We start from the raw sequence: 24,964 nt of genomic DNA, 5'->3' as shown, positions 1-24,964 counted from the left end.
AATCCCTGTTTTTTTAAGCAAGAGTTTGCTAAGAGCATGTAAGGGTTAACATGTGGATATACTGCTTTAGTACATATGTTGTACATATGGAAGACATGCAGGATCTGAACACTGACAAATCTCTATTTCTACTGCATAGTGCAGGTCAGTATTAAAATGGCAGGGATACCTGAAGTTGCTGGATAATTATTTGATGGAGCAATACATGATGCTCTCTGTACTGTACATGTAGTGCGTGAATCTATATGTGTGTATATTTATTATATCAATAATAAAGTAGTCGGGGTTAATGCTGTAAGGAGTTTTGAACATTACTATACTGGGAGCTTTGCATATACAATTCAAACAGGCATGTCTCATTTCTGGATGGTGCAGGTTTATCTAGGGTGGGATACTGATGATGCCACTTTCCTAGAACAATATATTAGCACTCTAATATCTATCAGTGTAAATGATGTAAGATGTGGTGGAGAAGAGACAGGCATTATTATGTGAATGTACATATCCTTATTACAAATGTCATGTTGTGTACAGATTTTCTGCATCAGATCAACTACTCAGGAAAAACACTATTGTAGCTTGCATTTCACAGACATGTAAATTTGCTAGCTTTAGAAAAATGAAGCACAATTAAAAAGTTCTCATAAATGCCTTGTGAGATCAGCTGTGGGATCAAACATAATCTAGGAAGCATTGACTGGAATCATCTCTCTGGCAATTCCATATTAGGACAACAGACAGCAAGCTGAAGGAGAGAGAAGAGAGAGGGGAAAGGGATAACAGAGGCTTCAGAGAGTGAAGTATGTGAAAAGCGTGATATTATGGGTGGCTGGCACAAGAAGTGTGCAACAAGTGCAGTTCATTATGTGCATTTTTAACAAGCGTAGCAACCTTGCACCTATTCGAAGACACACGGATCAGGGAAGAGGTTAAAGTTGTCGTACGAGTAAAGTCTTTGCTGTCGGTGAAGGAGAAGAGGGTGGAGAGTCCGACTGGGATATCCGCGACCTTGGAAAATCCTTAGCTGATCGGTTATATGCTGAAGACATGTTGCGTCCTAGAGATCTGGGTGGCTCAGTACTTCTTCAAATACGTCTTTCCTATGGGAAAACTAGATCACTGTACACGGCTATGTAAGTTCTGACATGCAATCCAGCATTTCTACATCAAACAGCACCACTGAAATGTCCACAGGCTACTTTTTTTACAGTGGTTAGAGAGTTACAGCCTCGGAGGTAGAAAAGAATGAAAATATTTGGCACAGCGCTGCGAGGACAGAGTTATGGGAACAAGCAGGATACAGGAAGGCTTCCATCTACTCAGCAATTTAGAGGGGAAGACACAAAAAATAATAAACACAGACATATAGGGATAGAGTCTCCAGTTATGGCTATGGGTGGGAGGGACCCTCTATTACTTGCATCAGACTTTTCGTGGACGGAAAGCAAAGCATATTACTTTCAATCCTTGCCAAAACACTGCACGGTTACAGTCTACATTGTATTAAAAAGGGAATCTGACGTGTACCAGTAATCATCTTTAATATTTAGTCTTGGGAAACTAAATCCAGAAATGGACAGAACTGTACTATACAAGAAAAAGATACAGCAATTCCAGGACTGAAGTATACATTATTTAAATAGAACACTGACAAAGGTGAATAAACAAGGATCTCAGAAATCAGGTTCCACCAGCACCTTCTACTACTTATTCTCCACCCTGTAATTATATGATTAGGCTTATAAAATATTCAGGCATGCCTACAATCCACAGAAAGATCAGTTTGTGTTAAATACAGCAAGCAGATTCCAGTTGTCAGTTTCACGATGGCCTTTACAATCTCTATGTATTCTTTTGATATACCACAAACTATGCAGTGCAACAGCCTAATCAAATCATGCAATCCCAGGAGATCAGAGTTGGAAACCCTAAAGATGGCTATACCTATACAATCTGATTGTACAATCTTCTTTAGATTTACCATCATCTAAACAGTGTATGGCCCTGTTCTTACTGGTGTGCATTTGCCTCACTAAAACCTACCTTTTGAGTGCATCAAACGTGCATATTAAATGCTAACTGTTCACATCTCTGCACTGCACATTTTTTTTTTCTTTTAAGAGTGCTGCATATATATAAAGTCCTGCTTGCTACATCGTTGGTGCTCTGAAAAATGCACCTTCCATTATAGTCAATAGAAATGCACTAAAATTATTTTTTTTAAGTAAGTCGCATGTTTTTTTTTTCTTCCCAGGGGACCAGGGATGAAAAAGCATGTAAAATGCATTATGCTAATGCCTAATGTTAAATTTTAATGTAACGTATTAAAAACGTGCTAAATATCACATTTTACAATGTACAAATGTGAACAGAGGCCTACCTGATTTGATCCCAATTGAATTGATTGTTCAGGTGTGTCCTCCTATTACATAGTTTGGGTAAATCTAAGGCCCCGTTCGCATCAAGTGATTTGGGATCGTGGGCAAAATCGCAGTGATTCTGCCCCCAATTCCAAATCGCACTGCCATGCTGGCAAAATGCTCCACGTGTGTTTGTGTCATTAATGTTTAATGCCAGTTAAAGCACAGTGTGGTTTTGCCATGACTATCGAACAGCAAACCAAAGCTCCTGCCCTATTTCAGCCAGCAAGCTTATTGTGATGGCACTGTGTTTTAGGTGCCAATAAAAATGAATGGCACACAAACACGCGTAGAGCGTTTTGCCAGAATTGCAGCATGATTAGGAATCACGGGCAGAATCGCAGCAATCCCAAATCTCTAGCTGCGAACAGGGCTTAAATAGTCAGTCTGTCTGAGTCCTGAGCCGTTCATCAGTCCCACAGATTGTACAGTGCATGGCTAGCTAGCCGCTCACTACACAAAAAGAATTTGATTGTACAATTTCCTTTAGATCCACCAACAAGTTTGTAGTGCAAGGGCCTGTCTGATTGAATACATACTGTTCGGGTGACCCTCTGCACAGGTGTACTGATCAGTACACTCCTGCGAATGAGGCCTAAATCGGTACAGTCAACTTATTATATGCGTGGCCAGATCACCAGAAAAGACAACACTTTTTTATTTTAATAACTCAGATTCAGACAGTCCCAGTATGCTTTGTTTTTATTGGCAGCAGGGGCAGACTGACCATTTGGAAACTCGGGCACTGTCCAGGGTCAGTAGGGGGCCCCATGAGATGCCCCTGGTACCTTTTTCATAGGCTTTTTTGAGTGTGTGCAAGGACACAGGGGCCCCATGATCCCCTATTGCCCGGTGGCCTCATGATCCCCTATTGCCCGGGGGCCCCATGAGTTTTCAGCCCGCCCCTGATTGGCAGTATTGTATGATGTAAATGACTGTTGTTACAACAAAAGTCACCTTTAAACAGCAAAGACAACATCACTTTCTCAGGTGGAAATAAAAGTTGGAAAACAAACATTCACCTTTGTATGTATTGACTACGCACCCATGTACTCCGCAGACTTTCTGTGTAGCGGGATTGCTTGTCTCTCACTTGCCATCCAAACCTCTCGTATGTCGGCTGCGGGTTCCACAGGCATCGTTGCTCTGCCATGGCTGGGATTCTTAGTCTGACTTTCTTCTACATTACCCAGATTACCAAATGTAAAGATGAACTTCAAGGTGGATTTACAGTCATCAAACTGCACTCTAAATGAGAGACTCCAGATTCAGGTGTGTCTATTTCAGCCCTTCCTCCCATTGCTAAATTAAAGACTCAGCAGGTTAAGCAGCATGTGTCATTCTCGAAGATTTCCATTAGAAATGATGTCATCTATGATTTCTGCTACTGTTCACTTACATGTTAAGACCCAAGTGAGATGAAAGCCTATTATTCAGTCTGCTGTACAACTAAATTTGTTTTTCAGGAATGCCATTTTTAGTGTTGTTTTATTAATTTTGATGTATTCTGTTAAATTATGAAGCTTATATAAACCAATCGGCCATAACATTCTATCCACTGACTGGTAACGTGAATAGAATTGATCATCTCATTACAATGGCACCTGAAACTGGATGGGATATATTAGGCAGCAAGTAAACCTGTTCCTGAAGCTGATGTGTTGAAAGCAGAAAAAATGGGAAAGAATTTGGGGGACTTTGACAAGAGACAATTGTACTGGTTAGACGAATGGGTCAGAGAAACTTCAAAACTGCAGCTCTTGTGGGATGTTCAGTGAGATAAGAGGGTAGCACTGATCTCCTATACTGGGCTCAGACAGCAGGGAAATCAAATGTGTGCAGGTAGGGTGATCCGTGCGGCAGGGGGTACAATTACAGGAACCAATCTACAGTGTGTCTCACCCTGCAGCAGTTGAAATCTGCCTTCTCCTTCTCTACCTCCCACTGGCTTTCAGCCAGGGAGACACACACAGGGGAGACCAGTAACTGTAATTGCACCCCTGCCACATTGATTACCCTCCCTGTGCTGGATTCCATTCCCCATACTGCTCAGGCCTCCCTGTGTGCCCCCCCCCCCCCCCCATAGTCAGATTTCCTCATATTCTCTCTCACCGACAGGCTGCTGCAAGCATACAGGGCAGAGGATTATTTTTACAGGATGGAGAGTTGGAGGAGGGACCGGTAAATATGTGATTTTTACTGGCTCCCTCCTTTTGTCAATGAACTCAATGAGTGATCGCTACCGATCACTGTCTGTCTTCATTCATAACTGAAGCATAATAAACTGTGTGTGGTATTCTGTACAAAATGCTTTCTGTTCATTCACAGTCCAGTGCAGCTGAGGCTACAGAGAAAGGGATGAAGAAATATATCTCCTCTCCATCTCAAAAGTGAGACATCAGGGGTCTTTTTAGACTCCTTATATTCCATCAAAGACATACACACACACACACACACACACACACACACACACTTACTTGTAAAAAAGAAAGAAACCATTTAAAAATGTTTTTAAAAATCATTAAAAAGAATATAAAAAAAATAACAAAAATGAAGGACTTATTGCCCCAGATTCTCTGGACCACACAGGGGGAATGAGCAGTTTATTTATGTGGCTGGAACTGCCTGTTACAAACACAGATGGAGGCCTAATTTGACAGGTGTGCGGGTGAGTTGCCACTGAATGCACACTGTCTGTGTTCAGGGATGTACATCTGCAGCCACACGCCTGTCAAATTAGGACTGCAGCTGTGTTCATACATAGGCTGCCTGCACACAGCTCCAGCCACACAAAAAAACACTGATTCCAACTGTACAGGCCACAGCACCCATGTGAATGAGCCCAAAGGCCTCATTCACACACAGAACTTTATTATTATACAGGATTTATATAGTGCCAACAGTTTGCACAGTGCTTTACAAAATGATTTATTAACACAATACAGTTTTATCTTTTAGATTTAGCAGGAATATTGTAAGTTATTTTCTGTTTACGCCCATTAACCGGTTGGCAACCAGCCACAGTACATATACTGCAGCAGGGTGGCATCGCTGCGCAACATCATGTATATATACCCGATTTTACATACATACCCTGCCCTAAACGCGCTGCTGATCGCGGCTGCAGGTGTCAATCACCGGGTCCCGTTGATTGCTGGCTAACGCTGATTGTTTTCAATACAGATCTGCTTCCTGTCAGTTTCCAGCACACTGTTACGGAGAGCAGAGCTTAGCTTTCTGGGACACTGTTCCTGTGAAGTACACACCCCCCAGCCCACTAGTAAAACACTCCCCTCACACAATTAACCCTTTGATTGCCTAAAAATGTTAACCCCTTCCTCCTCAGTGCCATTAGTACAGTGTCATTGGTTTTTTTTGCACTGATCACTGTATTGGTGTCACTGGGGATGTCAATGACCCCAAGTCAGTTCCCCCCAGTGTCAGAATATCCGCCGCAGTCCAGCCATAAGTCGCTGATCACCGCTATAAGTCGCTGATCACCGCCATTATTAGTATAAAAAAATAAAAATTCCAGTATATATACCGCCATTTGTAAACGCTATCACTTTCACATAAACCAATTAATATATACGTATTGGGATTTTTTTTAGCAAAGACATGTCGCAGAATACATTTTGGCCGAAATTTATGACAAAATTAGATTTTTAAATTTTTTTTACTGGACATGTTTTATAGCAAAAAGTCCAAAATATTTTTTTCTCAAAATTGTCGGTCTTTTTTATTATAGCGCAAAAAATCAAAAACGCACAGGCGATCAAATACTACCAAAAGAGAGCTCAATTCATGGGGGAAAAAAAGATGTAAATTTAATTTTGGTGCAGCGTTGCATGACAGTTGTCAGAGTAAAGCAGCGCCATAACACAAGCTGCTTCTGTAACCACTGCCTGACCGCCCTATAGCAGAAATACTGCTACAGGGCGGCACGGGTGCACAAAATCACATATATATATACAGTCATGGCCGAAATTGTTGGCACCCTTGATATTTTTCCTGAAAATCAAGTATTTCACACAAAAAAGGTATTGCATTAACACATGTTTTGCTATACACATGTTTATTCCCTTTGTATGTATTGGAACAAATATAAAACAGAGGCAGAAAAGCAAATATGACATAATGTCACACAAAACCCCAAAAATGGGCTGGACAAAAGTATTGGCACCCTTAACTTAATATTTGGTTGCACACCCTTTGGAAAACATAACTGAAATCAGTCGCTTCCTATAACCATCAATAAGCTTCTGACACCTCTCACCCGGAATTTTGGACCACTCTTCCTTTGCAAACAGCTCCAGGTCTCTCTTATTGGAAGGACACCTTTTCCCAACAGCAATTTTAAGATCTCTCCACAGGTGTTCAATGGGATTTAGATCTGGGCTCATTGCTGGCCACTTCAGAACTCTCCAGCGCTTCTTTGCCATCCATTTCTGAGTGCTTTTTGACGTATGTTTGGGGTCATTGTCCTGCTGGAAGACCCAGGATCTTGGACGCAAACCCAGCTTTCTGACACTGGGCCCTACAGTGCGACCCAAAATCCTTTGGTAATCCTCAGATTTCATGATGCCTTGCACACAGTCAAGGCACCCAGTGCCAGAGGCAGCAAAACAACCCCAAAACATCATTGAACCTCCACCATATTTTACCGTAGGTACTGTGTTTTGTTCTTTGTAGGCCTCATTCCGTTTTCGGTAAACAGTAGAATGATGTGCTTTACCGAAAAGCTCTATCTTGGTCTCATCTGTCCACAAGACGTTTTCCCAGAAGGCTTTTGGCTTACTCAAGTACATTTTGGCAAACTGTAGTCTTGCTTTTTTATGTCTCTGTGTCAGCAGTGGGGTCCTCCTGGGTCTCCTGCCATAGCGTTTCATTTCATTTAAATGTCGACGGATAGTTCGCGCTGACACTGATGCTCCCTGAGCCTGCAGGACAGCTTGAATGTCTTTGGAACATGTTTGGGGCTGCTTATCCACCATCCGGACTATTCTGCGTTGCAATCTTTCATCAATTTTCCTCATCCGTCCACGACCAGGGAGATTAGCTACAGTGCCATGGGTTGCAAACTTCTTGATAATGTTGCGCACTGTGGACAAAGGCAAATCTAGTTCTCTGGAGATGGACTTGTAACCTTGAGATTGTTGATATTTTGCCACAATTTTGGTTCTCAGGTCCTCAGACAGTTCTCGTCTCCTCTTTCTGTTGTCCATGCTTAGTGTGGCACAGACAGACACACAATGCAAAGGTTAAGTGAACGTCTCTCCTTTTTATCTGCTTTCAGGTGTGATTTCTATATTGCCCACACCTGTTACTTGCCCCAGGTGAGTTTACAGGAGCATCACATGCTTGTAACATTCTTATTTATCCGCAGTTGTGAAAGGGTGCCAATACTTTTGTCCAGCCCATTTTTGGAGGTTTGTGTGACATTATGTCGAATTTGCTTTCTTTCCTCCCTTTTTTTGTTTTGTCCCAATACACACAAAGGGAATAAACATGTGTATAGCAAAACATGTGTTAATGCAATACGTTTCGTGAGAAATACATGATTTCCTGGAGAAATATCAAGGGTGCCAACAATTTCGGCCATGACTGTATATATGTGTGATTCGCGCTCCCGTAATTTTCATGCCCCTCCCAGATAGCATCAGATTGCCCATCAGTACACTAGTCATCACATTTAACCTCTAGATTGCCAGGAAGACGCTCATACACAATAAACCTCCATTGCTGTGTCTGAACGGATCAATATCTTTGATCTGATCAGCACTATACCAGCGTTCATATTAGTATAGCGTCCCCAAAAACGCAGCATTAGTGGGATCAGCCCTGGCACCTGCCAGCACCTGCATTTAGCCCCTACGCTTACCCCCTCCCCTTCTTTCCCAGCAAGTGCAGTGTCAGTAGGTCACTGTCACTTGATACATTGTACACAAAACCGCACTGTTGGCAGAATCCGGTCTGATCTCTGTTAGCACTTGTCGGTAAATTTTGATGACTCTCATATGCAGAACAGTGCCAGTACTAGTGCCGCGCTACCTTTTGGTGAACTGGTAACACTAGTGGCCTAGTACATCCTGGTCTTTCACATACCTCTTAGATCAGGCCCCCCTACCCCTCTTGTATTGAACTGTATTGTTCTCCCATTATATTGTAAAGCGCTGCGCAAACTGTTGGCGCTATATAAATCCTGTATAATAATAATACCAGCACTGCAGTATGACTTGGCGATATGGCGAGTCCCATAAGTGCAGTACAAGCTGGTGCGGTGGCGAGCACAAGTATTGTCCCCCAGCCACCAATAATTCGCACACAGGCCCATAAAGCCCCTAGTATCCTTCCGGATGTGCTTGCAAATCCCGACTGACAGCCAACAAATTCTACAGCACCCGTACTTCCCCCATTCACTGCCCAACCCAGAATTCAGGTAGAAACCGCAAATGTAACTACTCCCCTTGATTTTTTGGAGCTGTTTTTCACGGAAGATCTGTATACATCAAAGCAATTTATATGCGCAACAATTTATCGCCGCCAACCCAAATTCAAACCTTGCCAGACCATTCGCATAGAAACCCATTACGGTTTCTGAATTTAAATTTCTTTTTGGGTCAACATGGGCATTACTAAAAAAAATGAATTGCAGTTGTATTGGTCCACAGACCCGATTCTTCATATGCCCGTGTTCTCTGCTGCTATGGCTATGGCTGCTATGAGAGTATAATGTGTTTTATGCAATACACTCTGTCATCCTCGAGGTGACCCTGAATTTGACCGGCTACACAAACTTCAGCCCCTCGCAAATCACCATAACCAAAAAATTTGCAGATGTCTATACTACCCAGCAAAACATCTGCGTTTGAGTCCCTCATTAATATTTCTGACCGCTTTGCATTCAAACTATTTCTCCCCAGCAAGGGTGCCAGATATGGGGTCAAGATGTAGAAGACCTGTGAGAGGGCAACAGGCTATACTTATAAGTTTTGGATTTACGAGTGAAAAGATAGTCACGTGGAGCCCCCCAAATCCCCAGACTACATGGGGAGCAGTGGCAAGATAGTTTGGGACTTGGTGTCATCCCTTTTCCATATGGGGTACCACTTATACGTGGACAATTTTTATTTAAGCGTGCCACTATTTAGACATTTGTACAATCTTGGAATTGGCGCATGTGGCACAGTGTGACCTAATGTGTGCCCACCATTAGAAGTGCGTGGATGCAGGGCAGTATATTCTAATGGTGGGCATACCACACACTTTTTATGGTAGAGATTTCTTCTCTTTTTTTCATTCAGCCCACAGGCTGCATAAAAAAAAAGAACATAGCATATATACCCAACAAGGACCAGCGATGTACTGGTACATCACTGGACTTTGAATGGTTATACCAGGATGATGCCTACAGCTGCATGCATCATCCTGGTATCATTTTTTTCCAGCCGGCGATCGGCTTTCATGTAAAAGCAATCCTAGTGTCTAATTAGCTGCAGGATTGCTTTTACAAGCAGCGGGAGATGATGCCCCCCGCTGCCTTCCACGGTCTTCTCGGGCAGTCCCGTGCCATTGGGGGAACCTGAGAATGCAGCCAGTGTATCTGCCAGCTAACCATACAGCTGATCGGAGACTAGCATGGTGCCAATTATCTCTATAGTCTAAGAAATGGGAAGCTACCAGCATTTCAACACTTTAATTTCGCAGGATATAAACAGTGCCATTTGTAAATTGGGAAAGAATCTGATCACCTGTAAGAGCAGAGGAGATATCTAGAGTCTGATAGACCCCAGATTTCTCAAAACAGAATATATGACAATGCCCATTGAAGTTATAGGGGATATTTGTATTCCATGTGATAGCATTAAAAGTGATGAAAAAAAAATGAAAGGGACAGTGTAAAAATAATTAAAAAAAATCAAAATGGCTTAAAAAGAAAAAAAAAAATCGCCCCCTTCACGCGCACACACCTGTGTGCACGAGCGTTGACCCTGTGGCGGTATGTAAACAGCGGAGTTATCGCTGCGAATGTCAGATCAAGGGCAGTAATTCTAACACTAGAAATCCTCTGTAAATCTAAAATGGTAGCTTGTAAAGGCTTTTGCTGCCTATGGATATTAAAATTGTATGCAGTTTGACGCCATTGCACGGGGCATGCGTCGTTTTAAATCATGTCATGTTTGTTATCTATTCATCATCATCTTTTATAGTTTACCAAATAATTGGCCATTATATTGTGTTTTTGTGCATTAAAAGTAAAAAAGTGTTTTTTTTAAATTTACTTTTGAAAAATCGCTGCGCGAGTACTATGTGACATAAAAAATTGTAACACCCACCAATTTATGAACTAGGGTGTCTGCTTTAAAAAAATATATAATGTTTGGGGGTTTAAATTAATTTCCTAGGAAAAAATACAGATTTTTTTTCATGTGAACAAAAAGTGTCAAAAAAGGCTTGATCTTCAGGTGGTTAGAAGAGTGAGTGATGTGTGGCATAAATTCTAATGCTGGGCATAAAATGCCCCCACCCCCCAAAACAACCCCTTTTTAGAAAGTAGACACCCCAAACTATTTGCTGAAAGGCATCTTGAATCAATAGAAGATTTAATTTTTTTACCTCAAGTTTTTAGAAAATTGCAAAAACAAATTTTTTTTTACACAAAATTATCACTTAAATTATTTACTGCTCAAACATGCCATGGGTATATGTGGAATTACTCCCCAAAATACATTTGTTTACTTCTCTCGAGTATGGGGGTACCACATGTGAGAGACATTTTGGCAATCTAGCCAAGTACAGGACCCCAAAATCCAATAAGCACCTTCAGGCTTTTAAAAGACTTTATTTCCACATTACACTTCCTTACTACCTATCACAGTTTCAGAGGCTCTGAAATGCCAGGATAGCACCGAACCCCCCCAAATGAACCCTTTTTGGAAAGTAGACACCCCAAGGAATTTGATAAAAAGTATGCTGAGTATTTTGCAGATCTCATTTGTTGCCACAAGTTTTTGGAATACTAAGAAAAAAAAACAAAAACATATTTTTTCTTTTCTGTTTTTGTATTTTAAACCTTGTGAGAAAAAATGAGATCTGCAAAATACCCACCATGTCTTTTTTTAAATTCCTTGGGGTGTCTACTTTCCAAAAAGGGGTCATTTGGGGGCGGGGGAGGTTTGGTGCTATCCTGGCATTTCATGGCCTCCAAAACTGTAATAGATAGTAAAGAAGTGAAATGAGGAAGTTACGCACCTTCAGGCTTTCAAAGTGGTTATTGGATTTCAGGCTCCTGTATGTGGCTAGGCTCGCAAAAAGTCTCACATGTGGTATCCCCATACTCGGTAGAAGTAGCAGAATGTTTTTTGGGGTGTAATTCCACATATACCCATGGCTTGTGGGAGAAATAAATAATTTAACTGACAACTTTGTGTAAAAAAAAAAAAAATGTTTTCGTCATTTTCCAGAAACTTGTGCAAAAAAAAATAAATCTTCCATGGACTCAATATGCCTCTCAGCAGATAGCTTAGGGTGTCTACTTTCCAAAAAGAAAGGGGTCATTTGGGGGTGTTTGTACTATCCTGGTATTTTAGTACCTCAAGAAATGTGATGGGCAGTCAGAAAGTAAAAGCTGTGTAAATTCCATTATCTATACCATAGTTTGTAGAAGCTATAACGTTCACACAACGCAATCAATATACACTTACTGGATTTTTTTAACCAAAAACATGTAGCAGAATACATTTTGGCCTAAATTTATGACGACATTTTTGCCCCCTTCACTCGCGCACATCTGTGTGCATGAGCGTTGACCCTGTGGCGGTATGTAAACAGCGGTTGCACCATGCATGTGAGGTATTGCTGCGAACTTCAGATCAAGGGCAGTAATTCTAACACTAGAAATCCTCTGTAAATCTAAAATGGTAGCTTGTAAAGGCTTTTAAAGTGTTGCCTATGGATGTTAAAATTGTATGCAGTTTGTTGCCACTGCACGGGGCATGCGCAGTTTTAAATCATGTCATGTTTGGTATTTATTTATCATCATCTTTTATAGTTTACCAAATAATTGGCCATTATATTGTGTTTTTGTGTATTAAAAGTAAAAAAAGTGTGTTTTTTTTATTTACTTTTAAAAAATCGCTGCGCGAGTACTATGTGACATAAAAATTTGTAGCCCCCACCATTTTATGAACTAGGGTGTCTGCATTAAAAAAATATATAATGTTTGGGGGTTTAGATTAATTTCTTAGCAAAAAATAGTAAAAAAGGCGTAAATTGCAGTATCTATACCAGCAGTGGGCAAACGTTTTGACTTGGGTCGCAATGGGTTCATATATTGGACCCGGGGGCTGGACCAAGAGTAGATGAATGATGTGTATGTGTGAATTAATATAAGTTAAATTAAAATTTGTAACATTAAATGTTTAGATTAATTTAAGGTAGAAAAGCATAAAAAGAGTTATTTTACAAAACTTTTATGCAATGTATTTCTTTCATTAAATAGTGCCTTCAATTTTAGTGGGAACAGTGTTGTTGGTCTCACTTTTTTGTTAAGGCATCAAAGTCAGTAGTTAGTTTTGTTGTTGCAATTCGCAGAATAGATCTGAGGTACCATCCATAGTAAGTATAGTAATATTCCCCCATAGTAAGCATAGTAATTAATCCCCCATATAGTAATTCATCCCCCCTATAGTAATTCATCCCCCATATTAATTCATCCCCCATATTAATTCATCCCTCATATAGTATTTCATCCCCCATAGTACTATTCCCCTCCAAGTAGTAAGCCAAGTCCCCCCTGTGTCAATTTACTTACCTTTGCTCCGCGCGTTCCTCTCACGGTGTTCCCGCGCCATTCCGGTCTTCAGGGCGGACTGTGAGAGGAGCCTAGCTCCCCTCCCGTTCGTCACGCTGCCCCGCCTACACACATCCTGACAGCCAATGTTTGCCTGCCCTGGCTGTTTTTTTTTTTTGGATCACGCTCCGCGGGCCGGATTAAAAGGTCCGCCGGGCCGTAGTTTGCCCATTGCTGATCTATACCATAGTTTGTACACACAAAGCAATCAATATACACTTATTAGGATTTTTTTTACCAAAAACATGTAGCAGAATACATTTTGGCCTAAATTTATAACTAACTTTGAGTTTACTATGTATTTTTTATAGTCGAAAGTAAAAAATATAATTTTTCTTCAACATTTTCGGTCTTTTTTTGTTTATAGTGCGAAAAATAAAAAGCATATGGGTGATCAAATAGCACCGAAAAAAAGCTATGTGTGAAAAAAAGGACGTAAATTTTGTTTGGGTACAGCATTGCATGACCGCGTAATTGTCAGTTAAATTAACAGCGCCGTATCGCAAAAATTACCTGGTCAGGAAGGGGGGTAAATCCTCTGGAGGGCAAGTGGTTAAACAAGACTTTAGTATCACATTAATACCTGTTCTGCAGATATTGGGCATTATAACCTATTGTTTATCCCACATTTTATGTCACAGGTCTGATGAGCACTTGACCAAATGTGCCAAATAAATAATATAGAGGTTTATTTACTAAAGCTGGTTCACTCTGAATCTTGTGCATTTCTGCATAGAAACCAATCAGCTTACAGATTGTATTGCTGAGCCTGGATTTACATATGTGCGGTGCGGTATATCGCATGTGAATTGCACAGGAACCGCACCTCATGCCTGTGCAAATCACATGCAATTTGTGTGCGGTGCACTCACACAATAAACAATGTAAAATCACTCATCATATCACTGTAAATTGACATGCGATGTGGTTATGTAAACTCTCACCACAGCCGGACCTCTCGGATCACGCACATCCAATTCCAGTTCTGATATCACATCCGGTCACCGCACAGCCTGCCATGTTTCGTCACTTTTGATTTAGACATAGTGGATCCCAAAGCACTGGGTCAAAAAAAGGGTTTTCAAAATGCTCACCATTCTGATTACCGAGTACTTTGGAGTGTCTACTTTCCAAAAAAGGATGTTTGTACTGTCTAGGCATTTTAGGGCCTCAAGAAGTGTGACAGGAGGTCAGTATGTCAGGGTTCATTTGCAAAACCTACACTATAGTATATAGACTTTCATACAGACAAAATATACAAAAAGAAAAAAAAAATGTAGAAGAATACATTTTGGCCTGCTCTAGGAACTAGTGATTTTGCCTTGGTTTGTATTGTGAACACTTTCACAAATCTTTCTTGAACTTTGAAGCTTATGTAGCCCCCTTAAGGGCCGCTGAGTACTTTTGGGTTCCCTGTTGGTCCTGAGCCTGCTTTGAAATCTAAACCCCTTCTGACACCACCTTTGACCAGGAGGACCCCCCAGTAGATGAGCATGAAATAAACGTTAAATGCTCTAGAAGGTTTAACAAGGTTTTGTAACACAGTATCACTTTAAGCAACTTCCAAATGTCCTGCAGAATCAGAATTTAACATCAGTTCCAGCCTCTGAGATATCTCTACCCAAGTGAGCTGGGAGGAACTATGAGACTAACTCACTTTTGGGCTCTCAGTTACTAGTGACTGGTTTTAACTCAAGGTGAATTATTTGGTGAAATACAACAATGTCCCTTTTTGTGTTAGCAAATGTGTCCAACCTTCTGCTCAGTCGGTGGGGCCCTGGTTCTTGCACCTTAGGGTTTAGATCTTTTCTTGTGTGAAAGCAAGTTTCCCTCACGATGGTGTAAAAAGGGCAGAAGCAATCTCTAATGTGATTCTATCTGAAGGGTGCACATACACTGTAGCAAAGTCCTGCAACTTAATATGCTAATAAAGCACTAATCAGAAGGCCGCAATAAATTGGACAGTCTGGGCCTCAGTTTGATAAAGTTGTCATGTAAGGTGTACTGAACTGAAAGAAACGACTGGATTAACACAGTCATTTGCAACTTGTGATAATCTGGGTATGGAACCCTCTCACCCAATCTGTAGCCTCGGTAGCGGAACAGGTCCCTCTGTTGAGGAGCATTGTCGATGGCAGCACCACGATCCTCTTGCCTGTAGGAATGTCTGTCCTGCTTGTCAGCGATACCAGCAGTCTGTGATCTCTCCTCACTTCTCCACTCGACAGCCTGACCTGGCCTGGATCTCCACACACCCATCCTCTGCCCATCATCTACTTCCTTCCTGTACGATTCCCGGGCTTCTGAATATATATGCTCCCACCCTTTGCCAGCTTCTCTGGGAAATGTAGTCTGTTTACGCCTTCTCTGAGCACAAATATTCTGCTACCACCATACAAGTTCAACAAGGGTTTTCTTGAACAGAGCCTGCATAGCTAAACAACAGAACACTGCCAGCTTGTGTTCACTTAACATCCTGCAACCAGTATTAAAGTGTTATTAAACCTAGGAACCTGCATTCACTATATCTGGTCTCCCAAAGTACACAGAATTTGGAAATGCATTTATTTTAGTAAATATAAACTGCTGGACAGTGCTGATTTGCCCTGTGCTGATCACATGCACTCTCCCAAAAAAACAAAAACCTCTTTAGCAATACCAACTAAACTGAGCATGTGTACAAGCCTTTTTACACAATGCAGAGGATTAACCCCTTAGGTTCCACAGTGCGTATAACAAGCATGCTTTACTGCATATACAGACTGATTTTACTGTCGTGGGTTTAGTAACACTTTAATGCAGGGTGTTATATTTGTGAATCTTGCAGCAAACTCCTGTGAAGTCCAATGGTGGGGATGAATCTTTTTTTCAGGTCTGCACTTATGTAGGATTGATAAACAATTATAAGCTGGACACTGCCATGGGGTATTAATGACAAAATTAAAAAATATATATATTAAAAAAAACTGGATCTTTCCCTTACACATAATTGTAGGCTGACAGATCCATCACATACTGAGAATATGGTTTCTCTGAGTCCACCCTATAGAAAAGGAGCTGGGTTATCCATCTTGAACCTGCAAAATTTACAGCCAAAGTTCATGATTTTCAAACTTTGGGAGTCCTGTTGATTCCCCGAGAACACATGGTTGTCACAATTTTGACCATACAATTATATCTTCCCTCATATTGTTGTTGATTTTGTCATGTGAAAATTATCATTTTAGGCCAGAAATTGAAATATATTATCGTTTGGAAAAATTCTGCCTACTTTCAAAAGTCTGTTGTGGAAAGCTAAAAGACTTTTAATAAAAGAAAAACATGATCATTTTAACATACAGTTGCAAGAAAAAGTATGTGAACCCCTTGGGATTACCTGGAGTTTTGCAGGAATTGGGCATAAAATGTGCTCTGAACGTCATCTAAGTCACAACAATAGAAGAACACAGTCTGCTGAACATAATACTACACAAACATTAGATGTTGCCATGGTTTAATTGCACATAACATGTAAACATTCACAGTGCAGGGAGGAAAAAGTATGTGAGGCCCTAGCTTAATGACTTCTTCCAGAGCTAATTGGAGCCAGGAGTGAGCCAACCTTGACTCCAATCAGTGTGATGATATTGGATGTGTTGCTGACAGCTGCCCTGCCCTTAAAAAACACACACCTGTTTTGGGTTTATTGGTTTCAAGAAGCACTGTCTGATGTGAACCATGCCTCGCAGAAAAGAGCTCTCAGAAGACCTACGATCAAGAATTGTTGACTTGCATGAAGCTGGAAAGTATCTCCAAAAGCCTTGATGTTCATGTGTCCACGGTAAGACAGACTGTCTACAAATGGAGAAAGTTTAGCACTGTTGCTACTCTCCCTAGGCGTGGTCGTCCTGTAAAAATGACTGCAAGAGCACAGCGCAGAATGCTGCATGAGGTAAAGAAGAATCCCAGAGTGTCAGCTAAAGACCTACAGAAATCTCTGGCACATGGTAACATTTTTGTTGACACATCTACAATAAGGAAAACATTAAACAAGAATGAAGTACATGGGAGGACACCACGGAGGAAGCCATTGCTGTCCAAAAAGAATATTGCAGCACGTTTGAAGTCTGCAAAACAGCACCTGGATGTTCCACAGCACTACTGGCAAAATATACTGTGGACAGATGAAACCAAGATTGAGTTGTTTGGGAAGAACACACAACACTATGTGTGGAGAAAAAAAGGCACAGCACACAACATCAAAACCTCATCCCCACTGTAAAACATGGCGGAGGGAGCATCATGGTTTGGGGCTGCTTTGCTGCCTCAGGGCCTGGACGGATTGTTGTCATTGATGGGAAAATGAATTCCAGAGTTTATCAAGACATTTTGCAGGAAAACGTGCGACCATCTGTCCGCCAACTGAAGCTCCGCAGAAGATGGGTGATGCAACAGGACAATGATCCAAAGCATACAAGTAATTCAACAAAACAATGGCTGCAACAGCACAGAATACGCCTTCTGGAGTGGCCCAGTCAGAGTCCTGACCTCAACCCGATTGAAATGCTGTGGCATGACCTTAAGAGAGCGATTCACACCAGACATCCCAAGAATATTGCTACACTGAAACAGTTTTGTGAAGAGGAGTGGTCCAAAATTACTCCAGATCGTTGTGCAGGTCTGATCTGCAACTACAGGAAACGTTTGGTTGAGGTTATTGCTGCCAAAAGAGGGTCAACCAGTTATTAAGTCCAAAGGTTCACATACTTTTTCCTCCCTGCACTGTGAATGTTTACATGTTATGTGCAATTAAACCATGGCAACATCTAATGTTTGTGTAGTATTATGTTCAGCAGACTGTGTTCTTCTATTGTTGTGACTTAGATGATGTTCAGAGCACATTTTATGCCCAATTCATGCAAAACTCCAAATCCCAAGGGGTTCACATACTTTTTCTTGCAACTGTATGTACTTTTTCAAAACGAAGCCTAAATTGAAGCCTAAAAAAAAATACCAATTAGACATGAAATTTCAAAAAATATATTAACTAAATTTAAACAATTATTAAGACTGGGACCATGAAAAGAAGAAAAACACTTAAATAATGAATGATAAAATGGGATCCTGACTCTACATTGAATACTTATTCAATAAAAGTGGAAAAAGCTTCCAAACAGAAGCAAGACAAGGAACATACAATAAGGTGGCATAGATTTTAAAAAAAAAGTAATAACCTGAAGAATTAAAACACAGAAGATTAAGGGGAGTAGCCTAAAAGATGACTTTATATCTGCTTTGGCTAGTAAAACATTTTTGCTAAAGATTCTTCAAAAATGTAAATGACACTGACAATAAATCTTCACCTATTTGGTCATTTAAAGAACCACAGTTTGGATAGGATAGATGTATAATTATATAGGAATTATTTTCTTTTTTTTTTTTTTTATGATCTAGCCTCAAAGAATCAAAATAAGGAGAACAATAAGAGCAATCTATTTTGCAATCTGTTCTTTTATCACATAAACAAGGAAGGGGTGGGGGGAGAGTGGAGGGAGAGTTTGGACTTGATCAGCCCACACCAAAGCTCCAGATCATCTCAACCCACTTGCCAGCTTTAGAATGTAAATAGAGATGAGCGAATTATTCTAAAATTCGATTCGGCTGATTCGCCGAATTTGAGGAAGAAATTTGATTCGATGCAAATTTATTCGCTACGAATTCAACTTATAAAAAGGGTTTCTAGGCTTCAGAGAGCCTTTATATTAGTGCAGAACACTGTACCTTTAATTTAAATGCCCTTGGAGATGAGGAAGGAGAAGGAGAAGGATGAGAAGAAGGAGAAGGATGAGAAGAAGGAGAAGGATGAGAAGAAGGAGAAGGATGAGAAGAAGAAGAAGGATGAGAAGAAGGAGAAGGAGAAGGATGAGAAGAAGGAGAAGGATGAGAAGAAGAAGAAGGAGAAGGATGAGAAGAAGGAGAAGGATGAGAAGAAGGAGAAGGATGAGAAGAAGGAGAAGGATGAGAAGAAGGATGAGAAGAAGGAGAAGGATGAGAAGAAGAAGGATGAGAAGAAGGAGAAGGATGAGAAGAAGAAGAAGGAGGAGAAGGATGAGAAGGAGAAGGATGAGAAGAAGGAGAAGGAGAAGGATGAGAAGAAGGAGAAGGATGAGAAGAAGGAGAAGGATGAGAAGAAGGAGAAGGAGAAGGATGAGAAGAAGGAGAAGGAGAAGGATGAGAAGAAGGAGAAGGATGAGAAGAAGGAGAAGGATGAGAAGAAGGAGAAGGATGAGAAGAAGAAGAAGGATGAGAAGGAGAAGGATGAGAAGAAGGAGAAGGATGAGAAGAAGGAGAAGGATGAGAAGAAGGAGAAGGATGAGAAGAAGGAGAAGGATGAGAAGAAGGAGAAGGATGAGAAGAAGGAGAAGGATGAGAAGAAGGAGAAGGATGAGAAGAAGGAGAAGGATGAGAAGAAGGAGAAGGATGAGAAGAAGAAGAAGAAGGATGAGAAGAAGGAGAAGGATGAGAAGAAGGAGAAGGAGAAGGATGAGAAGAAGGAGAAGGAGAAGGATGAGAAGAAGGAGAAGGATGAGAAGAAGGAGAAGGATGAGAAGAAGGAGAAGGATGAGAAGAAGAAGAAGGATGAGAAGAAGGAGAAGGATGAGAAGAAGGAGAAGGATGAGAAGAAGGAGAAGGATGAGAAGAAGAAGAAGGATGAGAAGAAGGAGAAGGATGAGAAGAAGGAGAAGGATGAGAAGAAGGAGAAGGATGAGAAGAAGGAGAAGGATGAGAAGAAGGAGAAGGATGAGAAGAAGAAGAAGAAGGATGAGAAGAAGGAGAAGGATGAGAAGAAGAAGAAGGATGAGAAGAAGAAGAAGGATGAGAAGAAGGAGAATTCCAAGCCGGCAAAAAGTGTATCTGCAGAGCTCCGCTATTTCTTAGCGGAGCTCTGCAGATACACTTAGCGGAGCTCTGCAGATACACTTTTTGCCGGCTTGGAATTCTTCTTATTTTCATCCTACTTCTTCTTCTTCTTCTTCTTCTTCCTCATCCTCATCCTCATCCTCTTCTTCTTCTTCTGAGGATGAAGAAGAAGAAGTAGGATGAAAATAAGAAGAATTCCAAGCCGGCAAAAAGTGTATCTGCAGAGCTCCGCTATTTCTGACAGTTCTCTGACATTCACTCCATACAGCGGTTGAAACATTGTATCTATTTGTTTCCATAAATGGAAACAAATAGATACAATGTTTCAACCGCTGTATGGAGTGAATGTCAGAGAACTGTCAGAAATAGCGGAGCTCTGCAGATTCACTTAGCGGAGCTCTGCAGATACACTTTTTGCCGGCTTGGAATTCTTCTTATTTTCATCCTACTTCTTCTTCTTCTTCATCCTCATCCTCTTCTTCTTCTTCTGAGGATGAGGATGAAGAAGAAGAAGTAGGATGAAAATAAGAAGAATTCCAAGCCGGCAAAAAGTGTATCTGCAGAGCTCCGCTAAGTGTATCTGCAGAGCTCCGCTATTTCTGACAGTTCTCTGACATTCACATTTACAGCGGTTGAAACATTGTATCTATTTGTTTCCATTTATGGAAACAAATAGATACAATGTTTCAACCGCTGTAAATGTGAATGTCAGAGAACTGTCAGAAATAGAGGAGCTCTGCAGATACACTTTTTGCCGGCTTGGAATTCTCCTTATTTTCATCCTACTTCTTCTTCTTCTTCTTCATCCTCATCCTCAGAAGAAGAAGTAGAATGAAAAGAAGAAGAATGAAAAGAAGAATGAAAAGAAGAAGAATGAAAAGAAGAAGAAGAAGAATGAAAAGAAGAATGAGAAGAATGAAAAGATTCTTCTTCTTCTTCTTTTCATTCTTCTTTTCATTCTTCTTCTTCTTTTCATTCTTCTTCTTTTCATTCTTCTTTTCATTCTTCTCATTCTTCTTTTCATTCTTCTCATTCTTCTTTTCATTCTTCTTCTCATTCTTCTTTTCATTCTTATTCTTCTTTTCATTCTTCTTCTTCTTCTTTTCATTCTTCTTTTCATTCTTCTCATTCTTCTTTTCATTCTTCTCATTCTTCTTCTCATTCTTCTTCTCATTCTTCTTTTCATTCTTCTTCTCATTCTTCTTTTCATCTTCTTCTTTTCATTCTTCTTTTCATTCTTATTTTCATTCTTCTCATTCTTCTTTTCATTCTTCTTCTCATTCTTCTTTTCATTCTTCTTCTTCTTTTCATTCTTCTTTTCATTCTTCTCATTCTTCTTTTCATTCTTCTTTTCATTCTTCTTCTTCTTTTCATTCTTCTCATTCTTCTTTTCATTCTTCTTTTCATTCTTCTTCTCATTCTTCTTTTCATGAAGAAGAAAAGAAGAATGAAAAGAATGAGAAGAAGAATGAGAAGAAGAATGAGAAGAAGAAGAAGAAGAAGAAGAATGAAAAGAAGAAGAAGAAGAATGAAAAGAAGAATGAAAAGAAGAAGAAGAAGAATGAAAAGAAGAATGAAAAGAAGAAGAATGAGAAGAATGAAAAGAAGAAGAATGAAAAGAAGAATGAAAAGAAGAAGAAGAAGAATGAAAAGAAGAATGAAAAGAAGAAGAAGAATGAAAAGAAGAATGAAAAGAATGAAACGATTCTTCTTTTCATTCTTATTCTTCTTTTCATTCTTCTTCTTTTCATTCTTCTCATTCTTCTTTTCATTCTTCTCATTCTTCTTTTCATTCTTCTTCTCATTCTTCTTTTCATTCTTCTTCTTCTTCTTTTCATTCTTCTTTTCATTCTTCTCATTCTTCTTTTCATTCTTCTCATTCTTCTTTTCATTCTTCTCATTCTTCTTCTCATTCTTCTTTTCATTCTTCTCATTCTTCTTTTCATTCTTCTCATTCTTCTTTTCATTCTTCTTCTCATTCTTCTTTTCATTCTTCTTCTTCTTTTCATTCTTCTTTTCATTCTTCTTCTTTTCATTCTTCTTCTTCTTTTCGTTCTTCTTCTCATTCTTCTTTTCATTCTTCTTCTCATTCTTCTTTTCATTCTTCTTTTCATTCTTCTTTTCATGAAGAAGAAAAGAAGAATGAAAAGAAGAATGAAAAGAAGAATGAAAAGAATGAAAAGAAGAATGAGAAGAATGAAAAGAAGAAGAAGAATGAAAAGAAGAAGAATGAAAAGAAGAAGAATGAAAAGAAGAAGAAGAATGAAAAGAAGAAGAATGAAAAGAAGAATGAGAAGAATGAAAATCTTCTTCTTCTTCTTCTTCTTCTTCTTCTTTTCATTCTTCTTTTCATTCTTCCTCTTCTTTTCATTCTTCTTCTTTTCATTCTTCTCATTCTTCTTTTCATTCTTCTCATTCTTCTTTTCATTCTTCTCATTCTTCTTCTCATTCTTCTTTTCATTCTTCTTCTCATTCTTCTTTTCATTCTTCTTCTTCTTTTCATTCTTCTTTTCATTCTTCTCATTCTTCTTTTCATTCTTCTTCTCATTCTTCTTTTCATTCTTCTTCTTCTTTTTCATTCTTCTTTTCATTCTTCTTCTTTTCATTCTTCTTCTTCTTTTCATTCTTCTTTTCATTCTTTTCATTCTTCTTTTCATTCTTCTTTTCATTCTTCTTTTCATGAAGAAGAAAAGAAGAATGAGAAGAATGAAAAGAAGAATGAAAAGAAGAATGAAAAGAATGAAAAGAAGAATGAAAAGAAGAAGTATTCCAGTACAGCAAAAAGTGTATCTGCAGAGAGCTCCGCTATTTCTGACAGTTCTCTGACAGTTCCTTCACATTTACAGCGTTTGAAACATTGTATCTATTTCTGAATAAAAACATCTGTATCCTAAATGGAAACAAATAGATACAATGTTTCAACCGCTGTACATGTGAAGGAACTGTCAGAGAACTGTCAGAAATAGCGGAGCTCTCTGCAGGGACACTTTTGCCGGCTGATCGGGAAAAATCCGATTCGCGCACCCAAAGTATGCTAATATTCGGATTCGCCGCGAATCGAATTTTTCCTGAAATTCGAAACGAATTCCACTTCGCCTGGTTCGATTCGCTCATCTCTAAATGTAAACACTGTCTGGTATTTTGAAATAGTGGGAAATTTGATCCAGGCAATGTGTCATGTTTATAATGTAGGAGGTAGTTAAGTCCTCCGTCAACAGCGTTTCGTTCATCTTTTGGAACCACAGCACAACAACAGTGGATTGGGTTGCTTACCACATGCCCTAGTGGTTTTTAATCACTTGCCTACTGGGCACCTACAGTATACCCCCCTTCCTGCCCAGTTCAATTTTCAGCTTTCAGTGCTCTCACACTTTGAAAGATAACTACTCAGTCATGCAACACTGTACCCATATGAATTGTTTGTCCTTTTTTTTTACACAAATAGCGCTTTCTTTTGGTGGTATTTAATCAGCACTGGGTTTTTTTACTTCTTTATGCTATAAATGAAAAAAGACCAAAAATTTAGCAAAAAACAAATTTTTTTGGTTTGTTATAAAATTTTGCAAATAAGTAATTTTTCTTCATAAATTGTGGCCAACATTTATACTGTTACATTGTTTTGGTAAAAATAACCGAAATCAGTGTATATCATTTGGTCTGTGTGAAAGTTATGGAGTCTCCAAGCTATGGTATCAATGATTGAAAGTTGATCACACCTGATGTACTGATGGCCTATCTCCTTTATTGAGACACTAATAAGTACCCCACAAATGACCCCTTTTTGGAAAATAGACATTCCAAAGTATTTAGTGAAAAGCAGGTGAATTTTTGAAGTTATAACCTTTTCCCACAATTCTTTGGAAAATTAAGAATTTTTTTTCACTAAATTGTCATATTAACAGATTTTCTCTCACGGCATATACATACTTGCAACTACACCCCAAAACACATTTTGCTACTCCTAAGTATACCACATGTGTGAGACTTGTTCACAGCCTAGCCACATATAGAGGCCCAACATGCAAGGAGCAACGTCAGGTGTTCTAGGGACATAAATTTCACATTTAATTTCCTACCTATTACACTTTTGAAGGCCCTGGAGTATTAGGAAAATGAAATTTCCCACAAAATTACCCCATTTTGAGAAGCAACCATCTTAATGTATATTTTCTGTGGCACAACGAGACTTTTTAACATGTCATTTTTTTCCACATGTTTTTGGAAAATGTGGAAAGAAAATGAACTTTTTTTTTTTTATACAAAGTTGTCCATTTATAAGATATGTCCAACACATAGCGTGTACATACAAAAAAAATTACACCCCAAAATACATTCTGCTACTCCTCCTGAGTATGGGGATACCACATGTGTGAGACTTTTTCACAGGCTAGCTACATAGAGAGACCCAACATGCAAGGAGCACTGTCAGGTGTTCTATAGACATAAATTACACATCTAATTTCTTGACTACCTATCACATTTTTTAAGGCATTGGAGCACCAGAACAGTGGAAATACCCACTGACCACATTTTGGAAAGCAAACACCACAACTTATTTGCTATTTCAACATATTTCAGAAAGTTGTCAATTTACAAGATATTTCTAACAAACAGCATGGACATACCAGGAATTGCACCCCAAAATACATTGTGCTACTCCTTCCGATTATGGGGATACCACATGTGTAAGACCGTTTCAATGTCTGAACAGATTATGTACCCAACATTGCAACCTGTGTAACACAAAAATCGACAAACACTGTATAGAAAACAATGTAAACAAAATATTACC

General features: G+C 39.6%; 1 protein-coding gene across 8 annotated transcripts in view; it reads right to left on the bottom strand.

Annotated features, from left to right (window-relative positions):
* The window catches only part of LOC149462016 (protein phosphatase 1 regulatory subunit 12B-like), a 211,580-nt gene that overhangs the window by 78,384 nt on the left and 108,232 nt on the right, over positions 1 to 24,964 (bottom strand). For 2 of the 8 annotated variants that reach the window (XM_089677577.1, XM_089677580.1), the window contains exon 1: positions 3,466 to 3,678. The exons of 2 other annotated variants lie outside the window; for them this stretch is intronic. In XM_089677577.1, coding sequence (XP_089533703.1) covers positions 3,466 to 3,573 — 108 coding nt within the window. In that variant the 5' untranslated portion in view covers positions 3,574 to 3,678. Of the gene's footprint in view, positions 1 to 944; positions 1,315 to 3,442; positions 3,679 to 24,964 lie in introns of those variants that run through there. 4 more of the 8 variants (XM_089677576.1, XM_089677583.1, XM_089677578.1 and 1 more) reach the window with 4 other exon arrangements.

The sequence above is a fragment of the Staurois parvus genome, unplaced genomic scaffold, assembly GCF_062004578.1.
Source record: "Staurois parvus isolate SC_StPar_1 unplaced genomic scaffold, SC_StPar_1.0 ptg000188l, whole genome shotgun sequence".
Taxonomy (NCBI): Eukaryota; Metazoa; Chordata; class Amphibia; order Anura; family Ranidae; genus Staurois; species Staurois parvus.
Note: the sequence above shows the minus strand (reverse complement) of the source record. Positions and strands in the feature narration are given on the sequence as shown.